Source organism: Grampus griseus (genome assembly GCF_964374135.1).
Source record: "Grampus griseus genome assembly, chromosome: 14".
Lineage (NCBI taxonomy): Eukaryota > Metazoa > Chordata > Mammalia > Artiodactyla > Delphinidae > Grampus > Grampus griseus.
Genome location: NC_139008.1, coordinates 39,060,333 through 39,078,061, shown reverse-complemented (window position 1 = coordinate 39,078,061; position 17,729 = coordinate 39,060,333). Strand labels below are relative to the sequence as shown.

The window sequence follows — 17,729 nt, the reverse complement described above, 5'->3', positions numbered from 1 at the left end:
TGCATCCTGCTCAAGCACTGCCCACAGGGCAAGTGCTGCCAGAGCAGTGCTGTTTTCACTGGACACCAGGATGTGAACACGCAGCCATGACAATTCTGATCTCACTGCATCGACTGCTAGAGCGCCTAGCAAAGGCACCAAGCACGCAGCACTCAGCGTGTCCTGGCCCCATCCCAGGCAGACACACATCCACAGCTCTGTGGCTTTGTGGGCGGGCAGGGCTGCACCCCAGGCTGGGTGGAAAGGGTGCACTTAGGTTCAGAGCAGGGCAGAGAGAGGCTGCGGTGTACCCGGGTGTCCCTGGCTGTCAGGGTCCCAGGCAGTGCCACAGTGCAGATGGCTCAGCAGTCCAGCAGGGCCAGGCTGCTCCAGAGGACAGGCATCAGCGAAGAAGAGCGTCAAGTACATCTGAACGCTCTCACATGTCCCAGGGCTTGTTCAGGTGTCCCAAGCCACCAACTTGTCTGTTTCTCATGTACTCTGACAGGGCACCTAAAATCCATACGCTTCTGAGGATCAGGCACCATCCTCAGAATCTATGCCCGAAGTCAATGGACTAGGAAGCACTTCACCAGGTGGAGGCGACCCTGAGTTGCCATCAGAAATAATTTAGATGAAACACACGATCCTATTTTTTGCCTCATATACATTCAAATATTTGCCACAATTTTACATTCCTAATTCTCGACTATGCCTACATTTCTGAGTCTCAGTGTAAACCAAGATGAATAGAACATCAGGGAAAAAATATTAAAAAATTTTTAGATCTTCCCTTTAGCAAACACATGTCCTTTTCTTGGAGAGAATTAAGAGACTAATTGTCATTGCAGTAACTGAGTTTTGGGGAAGAGGAAAACAGATCTCGTGCTGTCAGCTGCTCCCGGGGGTCTGACGGGCTGCAGTTCGTTGGAACCCTTTTATGTGATACTTCATATTCACGGAAGGTAGTGTTTGAAACCCCAGTAATTTCAACTAAGTTGTTAAAAACATGTCAACATTTTATACTAAAGATTCAAGACAAAGGAGAAGGTAATGATGAATGAAAAATGCCTCACAGAGGCTCAACCTGACGGGATGAGGCCTCCACCATGTGGTCACCAAAGGGGAAGAGAAGAGAAAGGGCACCAGGTGCACACAGCACGGGGCTGTAGGAACCTGCTCAGGGACCCGTCCCGTCAGCGGCCTGACCCCCCATCCCATCCAGCAGCCTGCCCCCCCATCCCATCCAGCAGCCTGCCCCATCCCGTCCGGCGGGATGCAGCGTGGAAAGCAGTGCAAAGACACAGGCAGCACAAAGCGTATACCGAGAAGACGGCCCACAGAGCAAGACCTCAACGTGGAAAGGCCTGCTCACCTACAAAGACGAGCTCGGCAGCCTTTTCCTCTTTATTTAGACCTATCTGACCTCTAGACCCTAGCCAGGGCGGGGGCAGAGTCCCCATGACCCGCTGAGAGCAGCCAGGGCCACAACCCCACATGCTCTCGTGGGGACAAGACACCTGCGGATGCGGCCACGGGCCCACACCTGCTGGCTTCACACCCAAAGGTTGCCTCCTGCCCTGGGCCTGGGCCCGGCCAGAACCTTCCCCTCGGTGGCGGTCAGATGGCAAATGGCGTACGACCGAAAGCTGGGCGAGCCTGACACTCATGGGTGGTGGATTCAGGGCCCCACGTGACCCAAGCAGGCAGATAGGCAACACCCTGATGTGACATGGGCATGGTCTGACACAATCAAACTTCTGACGCACGCCTGGGTCCCCAAAGTTATCTGCTGAACCAAAGAGAAAGGTATCAGAAACAAGCACTTCCCCCCAAGGGAGGGTTTTCCCTGGAGAGGACGATGAAGGAAGCTGTCACCATCAAGTGACACAGAGGCTCAATGTGGCTCCTGTGGCCCCTGGTGGCCACCCCTGAGCTGTCGGGCAGAACAGAACCACACTGAGGGGACGACAAGCACTGCTGAGCAGGTGAGACGGCTTCCAGATTAAAGGAGCGTGAGCGCAGAGCAGGATGGACCGGAGACGCCCTCGGGGACGGTCCGCCTTGGCCGCGCCTCCGACGTGAACACCAGAGACCCAGAACCTGGGGCGCCAGCCCAGGCAGCTCTGAGGCTTTCCCTCTTCCAAAGGTTCCAGCAGCCTTGGCCTGGAGGGAAGCAACTACAACAAACCTTGGCTCCGGTTTGTTTGCGGATTTCTAGCGACACTCCCTGCAATGCAGATGCACTGACACCCCACTGGGGAGGGCCCCAAAACAGCTTCTGGGGAGAAGGCCCTGGCTGCCCCTTAGGGGCTGCTCTCCCAGGCAGGGGCACTTACACGCTGCTGTCGGTGAGGGACAGGCTGTCAGCATCGCTGGACAGGCTCTGCTGCTCACTGTCGTTGGCGCTGGTTGCTGGGGCGAGGGCATAGCCGGAGTTGACATAGTAGGGGTTGACAGGCTCCCGCCAGGATCCATACCTGCCAACAAAGAGGCACGTTAGCAGCTGCCGGACAACGTCCTCGTGCATTTATCCACATTTTCATAATCATCTGATATCCCAATATGTCAACTGCAGACGCAAACAATTCAGAAGACGGAGCAGAAAGGGCTGGCGTCTCCACCCTGCCTCCCACCCCGCTGTCCTTCCCAGGGAGATGGGCATCTCCCACATCTTCCCTCCACATGAGGCAGACGTGTAAGTGAACACACGGAGCGGTATTTGGGTTGGCATTTTTATGCACATAACTGGAAACGGGGCACGGCTGCTCTGCTCTCCCTGCTCCTACAGAGCGCTGCCCGCAGACTCGCTAATCAGCCGCAAAGCCACCCGACCCTGTGGGCACAGCCGCAGCACCGGTGCCACGGCCCCCTCAAGAGGACCACGGAGTGGGCCAGGACTCCCGTGCACTGAGAACTGCCACAGGACGGATGAGGGGAATGGTGGGTGAAGGGACCTGTGGGTTTAACAGTGGCTGTCTCGATGCCCCACCGGCCACTTCCTCCCAGGAGCAGTCCAGCACTCCCTGGGTGGGACCCAACACCACTTGTCATGTGAATAGCCAGAAACTGACACCTGGGTTTAGTCTGCATTTCCCTGGTTGGTGGTCAGGCTGGAGGTTTGGGTGTCACTTAAATTCCCTCCTCTTTACCTGTTCATACCTCTGTCCATTTTCTATTAGACTGTTTATGAGTTTCTTAGTGATTTACAGATGCCTTTAAATATTCTTACTATTAACCTCTGGTTATATACGGGAAAAATATTTTCTCCCTAAATGTCACTTTTTAACATTGTTTATGTTGATCTTGATATTACAAAAGTTTTTTATTTCTGTGAAATCAGATTTACCAATCTTTCCCTTTATAGATTTTTCTGTATCTTACATAGGCCAGCTTTCCTCATTCAAAGATTACAAATATATTCTTCTGTTTTTCCTCAAATGCTTCAATAGTTGTTTTTTTAAAATTTAGATCTCTACCTGAAATATGTGTGTGTAAAACCTACCTACTCCCTTGCATCAAAATGGAGAGCCAGCCGTTAGCATTAAGTACTGCACAATCCACCTTGTTCTGAATACTTTCACACCTAACTCCCCGAACACATGAATCGACTTCTGGAGTCTGCTCTGCTCTGCTCATCCCACGACGGCCCTACCGGCCCTTCGCTGCTGCTCCCCACACTGCCTCCTCTTCCCAGAGCCTCCCTGGAAGCAACGCTGGTCAGTCCCCGCGGGCTGCCGAGGGCTACGACGTGCTGGAGGCCCATCGAGCCCGTGCAAACGCCCCTGGCTCCAGCCTCACTCTGGTCAGGGCGCTCATGAACAGCAGCTGCACTGACTCCAGGGACATGGTAGGAGTCACCTCGTCCCTTGGACTTGTGTCCTCGATGCGGGAGGAGAAGGGACCACAACACTTCTAAACTGACGGAGCCCCGTGTGGACGCCCACCACCGGAAGAACAGAACTTCTGGAAGCCCTGGTTTGTGCTGTGCACACACTCAGGAAAAGGCACCTTTCCATCTTGGACACCTGTCATGCAGCACACGTGGGCCAGGCCGGGCAGCGCAGCTGGAGAGGAGCGGCCCACCTCCCCAGGGGCCACAAGCACAAACAGTGCAGCCATGGCACCCCACCTGTTCTGCCACTGAGGCCACAGTAGTGCATGGTGATGTGGCACACAACTCTCCCGCCAGCTCAGGATCAGGTGCTCATCATCCCCACACCGCAGGGGGACACTGCAGAGGGTCAGTCACCACGCACCACGGTCCTTCTGACCCACCCACGGCAGCCTGAGGGCATCCCTGGAGCCCACTAACATGTTCTGGCCAAATGAGGGCAGCGTCAGCGTCACAGAGGCTTATGGGAAGGGATGGGGACACGTTCACGGACGGGGACCCGCACGCACCTGGTCCTACATTTACGCTGACATGGAGCAGACGTCTGCAACGTCACGCTCTTTCTCAGGGACACTGCTATTCCTCTGGTTCTTTAAAAACAAAACCGCCAGTGCTGTCGCCATTAACAGCCACTGTACTGGAACTCAGATCACAGGGAGCGCTAAGCTGCTCTTCAGTGTCCCCGTCACGTCGTGGCCAGCACCCCGCACACCCATGAGGGCAGGACCAAGCCTGCGACGCCAATGCACCAGGGCCGTCTGCTCCCTCCTGACAGGTCCCAGGCACATCTTTCACGCGTATAGAAAAACCAGCTTTGAGGCGATAAGCAGGAAAAACATGGATCCTTTCCACGGCCTCCAGTACAGAGCAAACCCCACTATGTACACAGCTCCCAGTCCAGAACAAAGGGAAGCAAAGGGCTGTCGAGAGAGAACAGAAAGGAGGGAGACCAGCGAGGTGCTGACCGTGGACAGGAAGGCTGGCTCTCAGGACAGAGGCGCTGCAGGCTGCCGCGCGACAGAGGAAGTTCTGGGAAATATCACTCGGGGGACGCTGGGCTGCTCCCCACAAGACGGCCAGGAATCAGAACCCAGATGCGGCATCCAGGGAAACCTCCAAGCTCTCTGTAGTTTCCAGTCCTCGGAATAAAAGCCCGCCGGGGACCGTCCGGCCTCCCTGTCGCCTGCTCCCTGGGGTTGCTGCTGGCAGGATTTTGCTTTCCATCCTTTCACACTCAACCCTCCTAGATCCTTTTACTTTTGTGTGTCCTTTGTAAGCAGCTAGCCTTTTCAAGTTCCAGTTTGACCATTTTTCCTTTTAATTGCTTCCTTTGGTCCTGTTGCATTCAATGTGGTTACAGAGAGTGGATCCACCATCTCATTGTTTGCTTTCTGTTTGTCACAGCTGTTCTATCTTCTTTTGTTCTTTCTTGCCTTCTTTTGGAATATTTTTTATTTTCCATGTCCTCCCTCTAACAAAGTAAGCCTTTTACTATTCTTTCAGTGGTTCCTTTAGAGGTTATAATAGGTACCCTTGATGCATCAAGGTCCAATTAACTGCATTTTACCTGTTCCCAGGCAACACATGGTCAGAATTAACTCCACTAGGGACAGTCCAATGGTTAAGACTCCGAGCTTCCACTGCAGGGGACACGGGTTTGATCCCTGGTCAGGGGACTAAGATCCCGCATGCCCCCCAAAAATAATTAACTCCACTCACCTCCACACACACACATGTGCTGTTGTTATCCTGGATTTTAATTCAGTGTAATGTCTTAAATCCCACAAGACATCATCAGTATTATTTTATCCCACCAGCAGTCACCTAGAGTTACCCACATACTTGCCCTTTCCCTCCTGCATTGGGTGTTTCCACCTGAGAGCATTTTCTTTCCGCCTGAAGAACACCCTTAAGTATGTCCTTTAGTAAAGGGGCTGCGGCTGACAACTTGGTGTTTGTTGGTCTGAAACTGTCTTAATTTCCCCTTTATTCCTGAAGGGTATTTTTACTGGGTTGGAATTCTGGTTGGTAATCATTTTCTGTTTCTAGGGAATTTTGTAAGCTTTTGGTGGGAATGTAAAATGGTACAGTCTCTGTGGAACACAGTGTGGCAGCTCCTAAAAATTAAAAGAGTCACCATATGATTCAGCAATTTCCCTTCTTTGCATATAGCCAAAGGAATTGAAAGCAGGGTCTTAAGAGACGTCTGTACACCCAGGCACTTTGAAATGTCACTCCTCATCATCGACCTCTCCACCTCCCGCAGCTCCTAGGAAGGTGAGGTGGTGCCGGCTGTTGCTGCCCCCCCTGCCACACCCGCCCCAGGCAGGCTCTCCTCCAGGCCCAGCGCCTGAGGCCAGAGTGCCACATCAACCCACACTTGGGATGCACAGCGGACAGACACGCCACAGACCAAAAACAGCAGGCAGCGCAACCCTGACATGGAGGTCGAGCTCGGACCCCGTCCACTGTCCCAGGAGTGGCCTCTAGAGCTATTCCTATGTTCCAAGATGCAGGCCACAGCCACACACTGACTGTCGTGTCTTCAGCTGCCTTCAACCTGGCTCCTAGTCCACCTCCTTCCCGAAGTGACATTCTCAAGAGCCTGGGCCAGTCGTTCCACAGAATGTCTCACGTGAGATCTGCATCTAACATTTCTGGCAGAACGTCACAGAAGCGATGTTGTATCACCTCAAGGAAAACCATGGGACTTCCCTGGTGGCGCAGTGGTTAAGAATCTGCCTGCCAATGCAGGGGACACGGGTTCGATTCCTGGTCCAGGAAGATCCCACATGCCGCGGAGCAACTAAGCCCTTGCGCCACAACTACTGAAGACTGTGCGCCTAGAGCTCGTGCTCTGCAACGAGCAGCCACCACAATGAAAAGCCCGCGCACTGCAACAAAGAGTAGCCCCCGCTCGCTGCAACTAGAGAAAGCCCGTACGCAGCAACGAAGACCCAATGCAGCCAAAAATAAAAATAAATAAAATAAAATAAATTTATAAGAAAAGAAAAACACCATGCCGGTTGGTCCCAATATTGGTGGCAAACCCAGTGCCTGCCAAGTGTTTCCACTCTAAATCTATTACTTTTCCTTTGTAATTAAGAGGTAATTTGTGGCGGAGATACTTTGAGATTATATACAAATCCTGTTCACACCCATCACTTGATCTGTATTTATCAGTTGGCGTCCTATGTACCCGAGCGGATTTTTATTTTATCCAGTGGATTATAATCCATTCCTTCCAGCTCTGCTCTTCCCAGAGCCCAGAGTCTGTCTGAGAACACTCCCCCACTCCCAGCCCCAGCCCTGACAGATTTCCACCAAGGAGGTATCCGTAAACCTCCTTACCTGGATCCCCAAGGCTTCCTCCTCCGCATTTTTTATCACATTGTCTTGTATTCTTGAGTGCCTGATTATTTTTCATTCAGTACCTGGTTATTCTGGATGGAAAGCCAGACACTGTGTGAAAATCTTTCTAAACTGGCTGCCTGGGATGATGCTTTCTTCCCTAGAGCGTATGCATTTTACCCTGGCCTGTGGCTGGTGCACTAGGAATCCAGCCACCTTAATCCAAAGTCAGGAACTGAGAGAGTCCGGGCTGGGCTGCAGGCTCTCAGAGGGTGGGGGGTGGATCCTGACCACGTGTGGGGCACCTTCCTCCCACGCAGGTCCCAGCCCCCTGGAGCCCAAGGACCAGCCACACTTTCCAGACTGTCTCCCTGGGCTCCCTTCTCCGATGGGCCTGCCATTCCTTCCTGCTTGGTTAGCTCTCCAAAGGCTTCAATATGATTAAAAAGAAAACCAATTCCCAGTGTTTCTAGCTATTCTCAGCAGTTTTCCCTGAACTGTGTGGTTGTCCAATACTAGAAGTGTGATTCCTCCATTTATGGGAGACCTCCTATCCCCTGGAAATCCTCTGGATGAAAGAGGATTCCTAACTTGCACCACTCCCGGGAGGAATGTCGATTAGACCTCTCTGCTGGCCCCACCACCTGCAGCCCAGCCTGAGTGCTCACCCCACACAGCCCCGCAGAGCCCAGAGGGTGAGGCCTCATGGAATCACTTTTTCACCTTGGTCAGCATCCTTCAGCAGAAGTCTTGTGATTTTTTACTCAGAAATTCAGGCACATACTGCATTATGCTTCACGTTATGCTCCTGCTTGTTCTGGCATAAAAGTAATGCCGTAACTGGCTTACCAAGTCCGCTGAGCATTCCAGAAACACACTCAGATTCCTGTCCTGCAGCAGCTTCACACGCTCAATTTGAGAAGCAAGGCTTCTGGTTGCCACGGCGAGACAGTCCCTGTGCCGCTCGCCTTCACATTGGTCTGGAGGAAACACCGGAGACCAGATACTCCACTCCCTAACTCTCTCCTAAGCAAGGTGGGAGGTCTCTGATGGGCCAATAAGGTGCAGTTTGCTTTTCTTAACATTGTAATTTGGCCACATACAAGTGCAGTCGCCTCAAGTGCCTCCTAGAATTTTACTTGTGATTCTACTGGCCCCTAAAATCCCAAATCTGCCTGTGGGACACTGGTCCTTGCTAGTCACTGGGCCTTGGCCCACACAGAGTTGCTAACTGTGGTGTGCGGTGCCCATCTCTCCTCCGGCAGGTGGCAGCTTCGGAATGGCGCCTGGCACGCGATGCATTCACTTGCCGACGTGGGGACATGGCCCAGCTACAACCTGAGGTTAAGCAGGAAAGGCACTTGTCTCCGTGCCAGGTGCCACTGGGAACACAGCCAATGAAACAGTGTGGGACGGGGCAGGGATGTGAACAATGATTAAGGTCATTTCAGACAAAGAAAATAAACAGAGACCAGAGGAAAGACGGAGCCTACGTGGCTTCCCCGACCGGTCAGACATGAGGCCCACTCAATAGTGGGCCTTAGCACAGCCCTGGGAGCCCTCCTGGCCCCCGTACCCAGCACCCTGCCACCCACTTCCTGACTCTGGATGCTGGAGTCGTTTCCAACCGTGGCAGCCTCATGTCTCAACCCACAATCCTTCTGCTCAGTGCCACACGTGCTGGAACTGGCAGGGCCCAACCCCCAGAAGTCACATCCATCTTCACCTAACACCTACTCCTCACTGAGCTCAAGCCTCACCATGTCCCAGGCCCGCATCTGCGTGCGGGGGGCTGGCCTGGGCACTGTGGGGGTCCCTGCTCACACGGAGGTGTTGGGGACGCACCACTGCACACTGTTCACAGAGGCCTGCAGTGGGAGCTGTTGGATGGGAGGCTTGCCACGTGGCCAGAATCACTACCCCAAAGGGACAGCAAGTCCACTCCTGAGAGCACTTCCTCCATCAAGACCTTTAACTGATTAAAGGTCACACCTTCTGGACGAAACAAACCATCCCAAATGTGACCGGCATACCACCTGCTGAAACAGCATATCTATCCGTGCACACACTCGTGGTCCTCGGCATTAAGGAAAACGTGCTTTCCTCCTGCCCACGGGGAGGCAGTTGGTGGTGCAGCCACCTGGTCTTTAAGGCAAACGTGCGCTGCTTCCTCGGCCCTGCACCCCTCGCCACGCTCACCCCGCTCCATTTCTGCACGTGCAGCCCCGCAGCACTTGGGAGCTCAAAACCCTCCGGGCCATGGAAACCTTCCGGGCCTGGCCACTTCAGGGTCTGAGGCCAGGGGGCCTAGAAGGGCAGAAGTGTGACGGAGGGAGGGGACTGCCGCGCTGCCCAGGGTCCCCGCCCTGCCCATGCCACTCTCTTCCCTGAAGAGACCATCCACCGTGCACGCATCGGTTACCACGGGAACCGCAGCACTGGTCCTCAGTGAGCAGAGGCCGAAGCCCACTCGTACCTTGGCCCTTCCTCCCGGGCAGGTCTAAGCCCTCCACCTGCCTCTCCCCAGCCCACAGGCCACAGCTGCCACGTATCTTAATTCCTACACTGCAGTGCCTCCAATAGTGCTACGTAATTCATCCAGATTCTGCAGTTGTTTCCAACTGAAGGGCTGGTCAGAAGACCCTGATTCTGGAAATAGGAATCCCGCCTTCCTCTGTTTAGGGGAGCAGAGGGGGTAGTGTTGCTTCCTTCTCTGGGGTCTCCATCAACTCTTCAAGGTGAAAGAAAATCCAGAAACCTCTTGTCTCAAGGTCTGGCCCACGCTCACCCCATCACTCACAGACGTGGTGTGAGGAGAGCTGCGGCTCGGGCTTGGCCCTGGTGAGCTCGCCCCGCCTGCCGGACCCACCTGCCCGTCGTCGTCAGCAGGAACCGGCCCCACTCCGCCTTCGGCTGGTTCTGTGACCACGCCTGGCTTCCACACCTGTAAACCGAGGAGAGCAGACCCAGAATGAGCCCCACAGGCCCACGCACATTGCTAAGTGGGAGCGGGCGGCCTCGTCCTATGAGCAGGAGGGCAGAGTCCTGCTGCCCCGGAAAAGCATCAGGAGAAGTGGGCTCTGGTTCCTGTCCTCTGTTTTTAAACCCACAGAAAATAGTATAGTTACGGAATTCATGGGCAGGAACCACAACGATGCTGAATGAGTGTAAGAGAACATGGCTGACCTTCCCCACGCTGCTTCTGACAGAGCTTCTCTCTCTCTAAGCAAACGCGAGGATTTAACTTTCAGAATACGTAATTCATTTGTATATTCAAACATAAGAAAGGTTAAAGGTACACCCCGGTGAACAGCGGGGTTTATCATCCCCATTTCAGAGGATGAGGGGAGCTGCCATCTGGTTTGCTCGGCCGGCCTGCAGGAACACGGACGCTGCGTCCCCTGTGCTCCTAAAACCCTGGGTCCCTGAGAGAAGGCACATGATGTCTTGCACACAATTACAGAGCGCAGTGTGAGGGCTTCTGACACGCGTCCACCCTGTGCGGCCGCCACCATGACCAAGAGGATGAGTGCGTCCACCGCCCCCAGTTTCCTTGTGCCCCTTCCGATCCCCTGTCCAGCCCCACCCCCACCCATCACTGTGTTCTCTAGAATCTCACACAGGAGCACACGCCCCCTCTCATCTGCTTCTCCTGCTGGCACATGGATCCTGCAGTCCATGCACGTCGGCCCTCTCATGCTGAGTGCTGCCTGAGGATTGGGGTGCTGCAGCGCACCCTCCACCGCCCGGTAACCGCTCTCCTCTGGGGCTGTACGGCTCCACATCGGGCCAAGGCCAGCGCCCACCCTTCACTGCACCAGCTCCAGCGGCAGGGAGTGCGGTCTATAGAATCACGTGGAGGGAGGGCACCCAGACCAGAGCTCTCTCCCCCCCACCCTCTGGGAGCCCAGCACTGAAGGAGGAGCTCCCACCCAGACCCCAACAGACATGCGGGGCTCGCCCCGCGTCCGTCCCCACCCATCAGAAGGAAGGCAGACAAGGCAGCTCCTGAACAAGGCCACTTGACCCCAAAGCTCATCTTCTCACATTATAGCGCCCTCGAAACCACAGAAAAACGACCAAGACAAAGGCACAGATGGCAAGGACACTTCCTCATTTCACTTGTAAGTCCAACTTTTTTTCCCACGTCACGTGGCTCACGGGATCTTAGTTCCTGGACCAGGGATTGAACCCGGGCCTTTGGCAGTGACAGCCCATGTCTTAACCACTGGACCGCCAGGGCCCAATCTGCCCTCACCACCACTTACCAGCTACTAACCTTGGGCAGGCTCCTCCCCTGCAAAGTGGACCTACAAGGGTCGCCTCTTTGAAAGGAGTCCAAGCATCCTACAGAACAGCACAAACAAGGCGATGCCGAGGGCCAGACTATGCAGAAGGCCCTCAACTCAGACGGGTCCCCACGCTGTCCTGCACAGTGCCCCACACAAGGAACAGGACAAGGCTGTGTGGTAAAGGCTGCAGGTCACAGTCAAATCCCACAATTCCACCTAACTTCCTGTACGATGCTTAACAAAGCATATTCAAGGCTCTGAAGTCAGAAGAACATCATACTCAACGGAGGCCAGGCACTCCTGACTTGAAAGATTCACAGAGAAGAAAGCCGGGGCGGGGGGGTCCACCTGTTATAATTTCCTCTTTGCCACAAATCTTTTATGTAGCTATGCTACGCAAACCAGTAACTCTTTATAATAACTGTTGAAAATTCACAATGTGGGTGAGGTGGATTATGGAGCCCATCTTCCCAGGGAAGATTACACGTGTCGAGAAGACTCCGGAGGGATCCACATAGAACAGTGCTACCTGTGAGCAGTGGGGTATCAGATCGTTTTTCACTTATCTGTATTTTTCAATTTTCCTGCACCAAATATATTTCTTACATAACTTTGATAATAACATGTCCCTGGATGTTTATTGCTGCAGAGCAGTTGTTGGTATCTATGGAACAATATATATGAAGACCACTTTGAAAATTATAAAGCGCTATACAGAAGTCACATCTGGAACTTGCTAACGAGAGCTCAAACATGGTGACAACCAAACCAGAAACCCCGTTCCTCTCTGCTTAGTGTAAACACTGAAAATTTAAATCAGCTTTTCTCTGCTCACAACCGCTTTCTCAAATGTCAGCAGAAATCTCTTCAGGACCTGGACTTACACAAATGTTTCATATCAGATTTTTAGGTTACATGGATTTGATGAAGAGGAAGTTTATGTGGTAGTATTTTTTTTTTTTTTTTTTTTTTTTTTTGCGGTACGCGGGCCTCTCACTGTTGTGGCCTCTCCCGTTGCGGAGCACAGGCTCCGGACGCGCAGGCTCAGCGGCCATGGCTCACAGGCCCAGCCGCTCCGCGGCATGCGGGATCTTCCCGGACTGGGGCACGAACCCGTGTCCCCTGCATCGGCAGGCAGACTCTCAACCACTGCGCCACCAGGGAAGCCCTGTCCTTTACTTTTTTGTTCAAACAGATTCATGGTGAAAATTAAAATTTCAAATTTCTTTTAAGGAACTTTTAAAGAGTAACAGTTAAGTAAAGAAAGGCTTAACAGTTGGAAAAATTTTGTTTAGCATAGTATTAATTGGGTGAAAAAGGTGTAAATTATGTCAAAATGAGAACGTGTTATAATTAGAAATAAAGGGCTGAAGGATATTTCCTTCAGTTAAGTAGTGTAACTGGAACTTTTTACTCTTTAACATGTCTTTTATAAATGCATGGTTAATAATTTTATTTGTTGTCAGTAATTAATAGCTTATTAACATTTTCCTCACCTCTGATAATGAATCTTAAATTACAAAAAAAAATTATCTAAAAGCTTTAACTTAAAAATGAAACTAGATATTGAAATAAATTTGATACTTTTTTATAAAAAAAACAAACAAATGTTTTCATCTGTTTTAAGGCACAAGATAGCTACCAAGGAAATGAGATCTCTTAAGGGGCCAAAGCATGAGAAAAAAAAGGAAAACAGACATGCAAGTCAAACATACGGTCCCACTTTTCCCCTTGAGGTTCTCAAGCAATGAATTCCAAGCTGAGAATGTGAAAACTTCCAGAATTCTTAAGTGGGTGTTCCAAGTGCACCAAAGATGTGGGCCCTGGTGAAGACCTCAGGCCTTCAGTCAGGACCCCAATGGGCTATATGCTAGGAGAAGGGATGAACCTGAAATAGACCAGCCTGCCCAAAGACTGAAGTCCTGTGTTCAAATCAGATTGGTTCCTGGCTGGAGTAAAGTGACAGGTCCCCACACTAAAGGCCAGTCAGAAGCAAAAGTAAGCCCTCACTGGAGAAAATTACGATCAGGAACTTCAAACAATCTCTGAATTTTTCATATACAATGTCTGGTGTTCAATAAAAACTGCCCAGCATACTAGGAGACGGGACCAACTGACTGAAGAACAAAAGAAAAACAGACAACAGAAACAGAACCACAAAACACCCCAATTTTAAAATTACAGGACATTAAAATATATGTGATTAATGTGTTCAGTAAGTTAAAAGACAAGCTGGAGAGTTTGAGCAGGGGACAGAATATTTAAAAAAAAAGAATCAAATGAACACTAAAACTGAAAAATATAACAAATGAAGTTAAGAACTCCACAGACAGATGTAACAGTAGACTACACACAACTGAAGAGAAATTAGTGAATGGTACATAGGTCTGGAAAATATGCATACTGAAGCATGAGGACAGAAACTACTGAAAAGACTTAAAAAGAAGAAAGGTATGACACATGAGTAACTGGAATCCCAGAAGGAGAGGAGAAAGAGAGAATACAGCAGAAGCAATATTTGAAGAGCTAATAACTGAGAACTTCCCAAAATTCACGAAAATCATCAAGCCAGAGATTCAAAAAGTACTTCAAACCCCAAGCCAGATAAATAGACATGATAGTAAAACTTCAGTAGTTTTACCAAAGACACAGAAGAAAATCTTTAACGGTGGCACCAAAAAATGACAAATTACCTTGGACGGTGCAGCTGTAAGACTAAGAACCCACATGCCGCGGGCAACTAAGCCCGCACCACAACTACTGAGCCTGCACGCCGCAATGAAAGATCCTGCATACCTCAACAAAGATCCCGCATGCTGCAACCAAGACCTGACGCAGCCAAATAAATAGATAAATAAATACCTACATACACATACAAAAAAAATAAACAACAACTGCATAAAAAGCAATGGGGGAGTACATAACTTGTTTTAGTTTAACCTTTAGTCTTTACATTTTCCGGTAAGTGACAAAAGAACCAACTTACACTCAAATAGGTCAGGGATGCATGCTGTAATCTCTAGAGGGACCACTTAAAAAGTAGTAGTACAGGGCTTCCCTGGTGGCACTGTGGTTAAGAATCCGCCTGCCAATGCAGGGGACACGGGTTGGAGCCCTGGTCTGGAAAGATACCACATGCCACAGAGCAACTAAGCCCGTGCACCACAACTACTGAGCCTGCGCTCTAGAGCCTGCAAGCCACAACTACTGAGCCCGCGAGCCACAACTTCTGAAGCCTGCGCACCTAGAGCCTGTGCCCTGCAACAAGAGAAGGTACTGCAATGAGAAGCCCACGCACCGCAATGAAGAGTAGCCTCTGCTTGCCGCAACTAGAGAAAGCCCACGCACAGCAAGGAAGACCCAACGCACCCAAAAGTAAAAATAAATTAAAAATTTTAAAAAATAGTAGTACATAAATGTAGAACAAGCTAACAGAGGGGGGCATTTGAATAACAAAAAAAATTTAATCCAAAAGAAAGGAGAATGAGGAGGAACAAATAAAACATAAATACTAAAAGATAGCTTTAAGTCCAAATATATTGGTAATTATTATATATTAAATATAAATCAACTAAATATGCCAATTAAGAGTAGATCATCTGGGGACTTCCCTGGTGGCACAGTGGTTAAGAATCCACCTGCCAACTCAGGGGACACGGGTTCGATCCCTGGTCCAGAAAGATCCCACATGCCGCGGAGCAACTAATCCTGTGCACCACAAATACTGAGCCTGCACTCTAGAGCCCATGAGCCACAACTACTGAGCCCACATGCTGCAACTACTGAAGCCCGCGTGCCTAGAGCCCATGTTCCGCAACAAGAGAAGCCACAGCAATAAGAAGCCCACGTACTGCAACGAAATGTAGCCCCCACTCGCCACAACTAGAGAAAGCCCGCGCACAGCAACAGAGACCCAATGCAGCCAAAAATCAATCAATCAATAAATAATTTTTTTAAAAAAGTAGATCATCTGGATTTTTAAAAAGCTATCCATATCCACCTTATAAGAGAAATAACTTAAATATAAGAATACAGAAAATTGGGACTTCCCTGGCGGTCCAGTGGTTGGGACTTCACCTTCCAATGCAGGGGGTGCGGGTTCAATCCCTGGTCGGGGGGCTGGAATCCCACATGCTTCACGGCCAAAAAACCAAAAAACATAAAACAGAAGCAATATTGTAACAAATTCAATAGAGACTTTAAAAATGGTCCACATAAAAAAAAAATCAAGAAAAAAAAAGAATATAGAAAATTTCAGAATTCCGGGGCAGTCCAGTGGTTAGGGACCTGCACTCTCACTGCTGAGGGCCTGAGTTCAATCCCTGGTCGGGGAACTAAAATCCCACAAGCCACACACTGCGGCCAAAAAAAAGAATACAGAACATTGAAAATAAAAGACTGAAATCTCTTCACAAGAAAAAAATTTTTTTTGTAACTACATATGGTGACAGATGTTAACTAGACTTACTGTGGTGACCATTTCACACTATATACAAATATCGAATGGTTATGGTGTACCCCTGAAACTAAGAGAATGTATGTCAATTATATCTCAATAAATAAATAAAAGATTAGAAAACACATAAATCATGCAAATACTTTTAAAAGAAAGTTGGGGTAGCTATACCAATATCAGACAAAGTAGATTTTTAAGCAAAAAGCAATATTAGATATAAAGACATGTTATAATAATAAAATGGTCAATCCACAGAAACAAGTAACAACTCAATGTGTATGCATGTAAACTATGGACTCAAAACACACAGAGCAAAATTGGACAGAAAAAACAACAACAGACAAATCCACATTCATAGTGGGAGACTTCAACCAATAAATTCAGCCTCGACATTCAACACTAGTGGCATATTGAAACACATAAGCCATATCTTGTTTCTGAATCCTTAATAAAAGGAATCAGATAGAATTTCTCACTTGATCTGATTTTTTTTAAACTAGATTTCTTTATCAAAGGTGGGAGGCCAAAAAGGGTAAAACCAATGCAGAGGTAGCTCCTGGCTGTGACATGAACCACAAGGGAAGCAGCGGCTTCCTTGAGATAAAGGTCAGGGGTCTCAGGACGGGGATGTGAACGCTGTACTCAAGGGCACAGGCGGGCGGGTGGATTCCGCACATCTTGCAGGTGTTTTCTAAGAACTCGAGTCATTTCTTTCAGTACATATTTATCAAGAGCAGACCTGCAAGACAGTATCTTAAGCCAAGGACAAATAAGACTAAGACACAGTCCTTCTCAAAGGGCTCTGAGCTGTTTAAAGCTCAATCTGAAAGCCATTTCAATGTGCTTTTACCATCTCCCACCAGCACAACTCAGGGTCCCCAACAATCTCCAGGTTGCTAGACGTAAGGACACCAGCCCCCATCTCACATCACCTATCAGCAGTGCCGACGGCTACTCAACCCATCTTTCTTGGTGCACTTTCTTCATTTGGTCTCCAAGACCCCATACTCCGCTGGTTTCCTCCAACCTCACTGCCAGGTCTCTGCAACCCTAGGCAGTGGAAAGCCGCCAGAGGCCTTCTTGTCTCTATCTACGTTCGCTCACTGGGGGGGGTCACAACAAGGCTCACGGCTCCAAATACCATCAATACACTGACAATTTGAGAGAGACCAAAGCAGAAGCCGCAGTCTCAGAAATGCCAAGTCACCTCTCTGCGCTCTCCTCCCACCCCTCGCCCCTCGGCCACTCTGCCCCAGCTAGGCTGCCTTTCCTACTTGCTCTTCCCTCGTCCTCCTCCAGGTACACGGTCTGTGCTCTCACCTTCTTCAGGCTTTGTTCAAAAGTCACCCTCCAGAATGAGACCCTCTCTGGCCACTCCTGTGAAAATGGCTCCCTCTGCCCCAACTTAAACTGCACCATCTGAAATGCTCAGTATTTTACTTGCGTTCTCATCTTGTATCTCTCCCTGTTAAAAGTGTAGGCTCCACAATTGGAGGGATTTTTATCTGCTTTGTTCACTAGTGAATCTCCAGCTTCTAGAAGAGTATATGGCACATGGAGGACACTCAATGAACGAATGAATCTGTATTTCTGTCAATTCTCCTTTTAAAGGGGCAGCTGTATTGGGGCCACACAGAGTCATCTTTTCCTGTCTGCTCAGACACAGCTTTTCTTGGTCATATGTGGACCGCTGTCCTTGAGCCCCCCTTTTGTTCTCCAAAACTCCAAAACACCGATCGTAATAGTCTGCTGAGAA

General features: G+C 50.1%; 1 protein-coding gene across 3 annotated transcripts in view; it reads right to left on the bottom strand.

Annotated features, from left to right (window-relative positions):
• The window catches only part of AXIN1 (axin 1), a 49,393-nt gene that overhangs the window by 17,474 nt on the left and 14,190 nt on the right, over positions 1-17,729 (bottom strand). For 2 of the 3 annotated variants that reach the window (XM_082671635.1, XM_082671636.1), the window contains exon 2: positions 2,319-2,459. In XM_082671635.1, the coding sequence (XP_082527761.1) occupies positions 2,319-2,459 (141 nt within the window). Of the gene's footprint in view, positions 1-2,318; positions 2,460-10,094; positions 10,170-17,729 lie in introns of all 3 variants that reach the window. The other variant, XM_082671634.1, reaches the window with a different exon arrangement.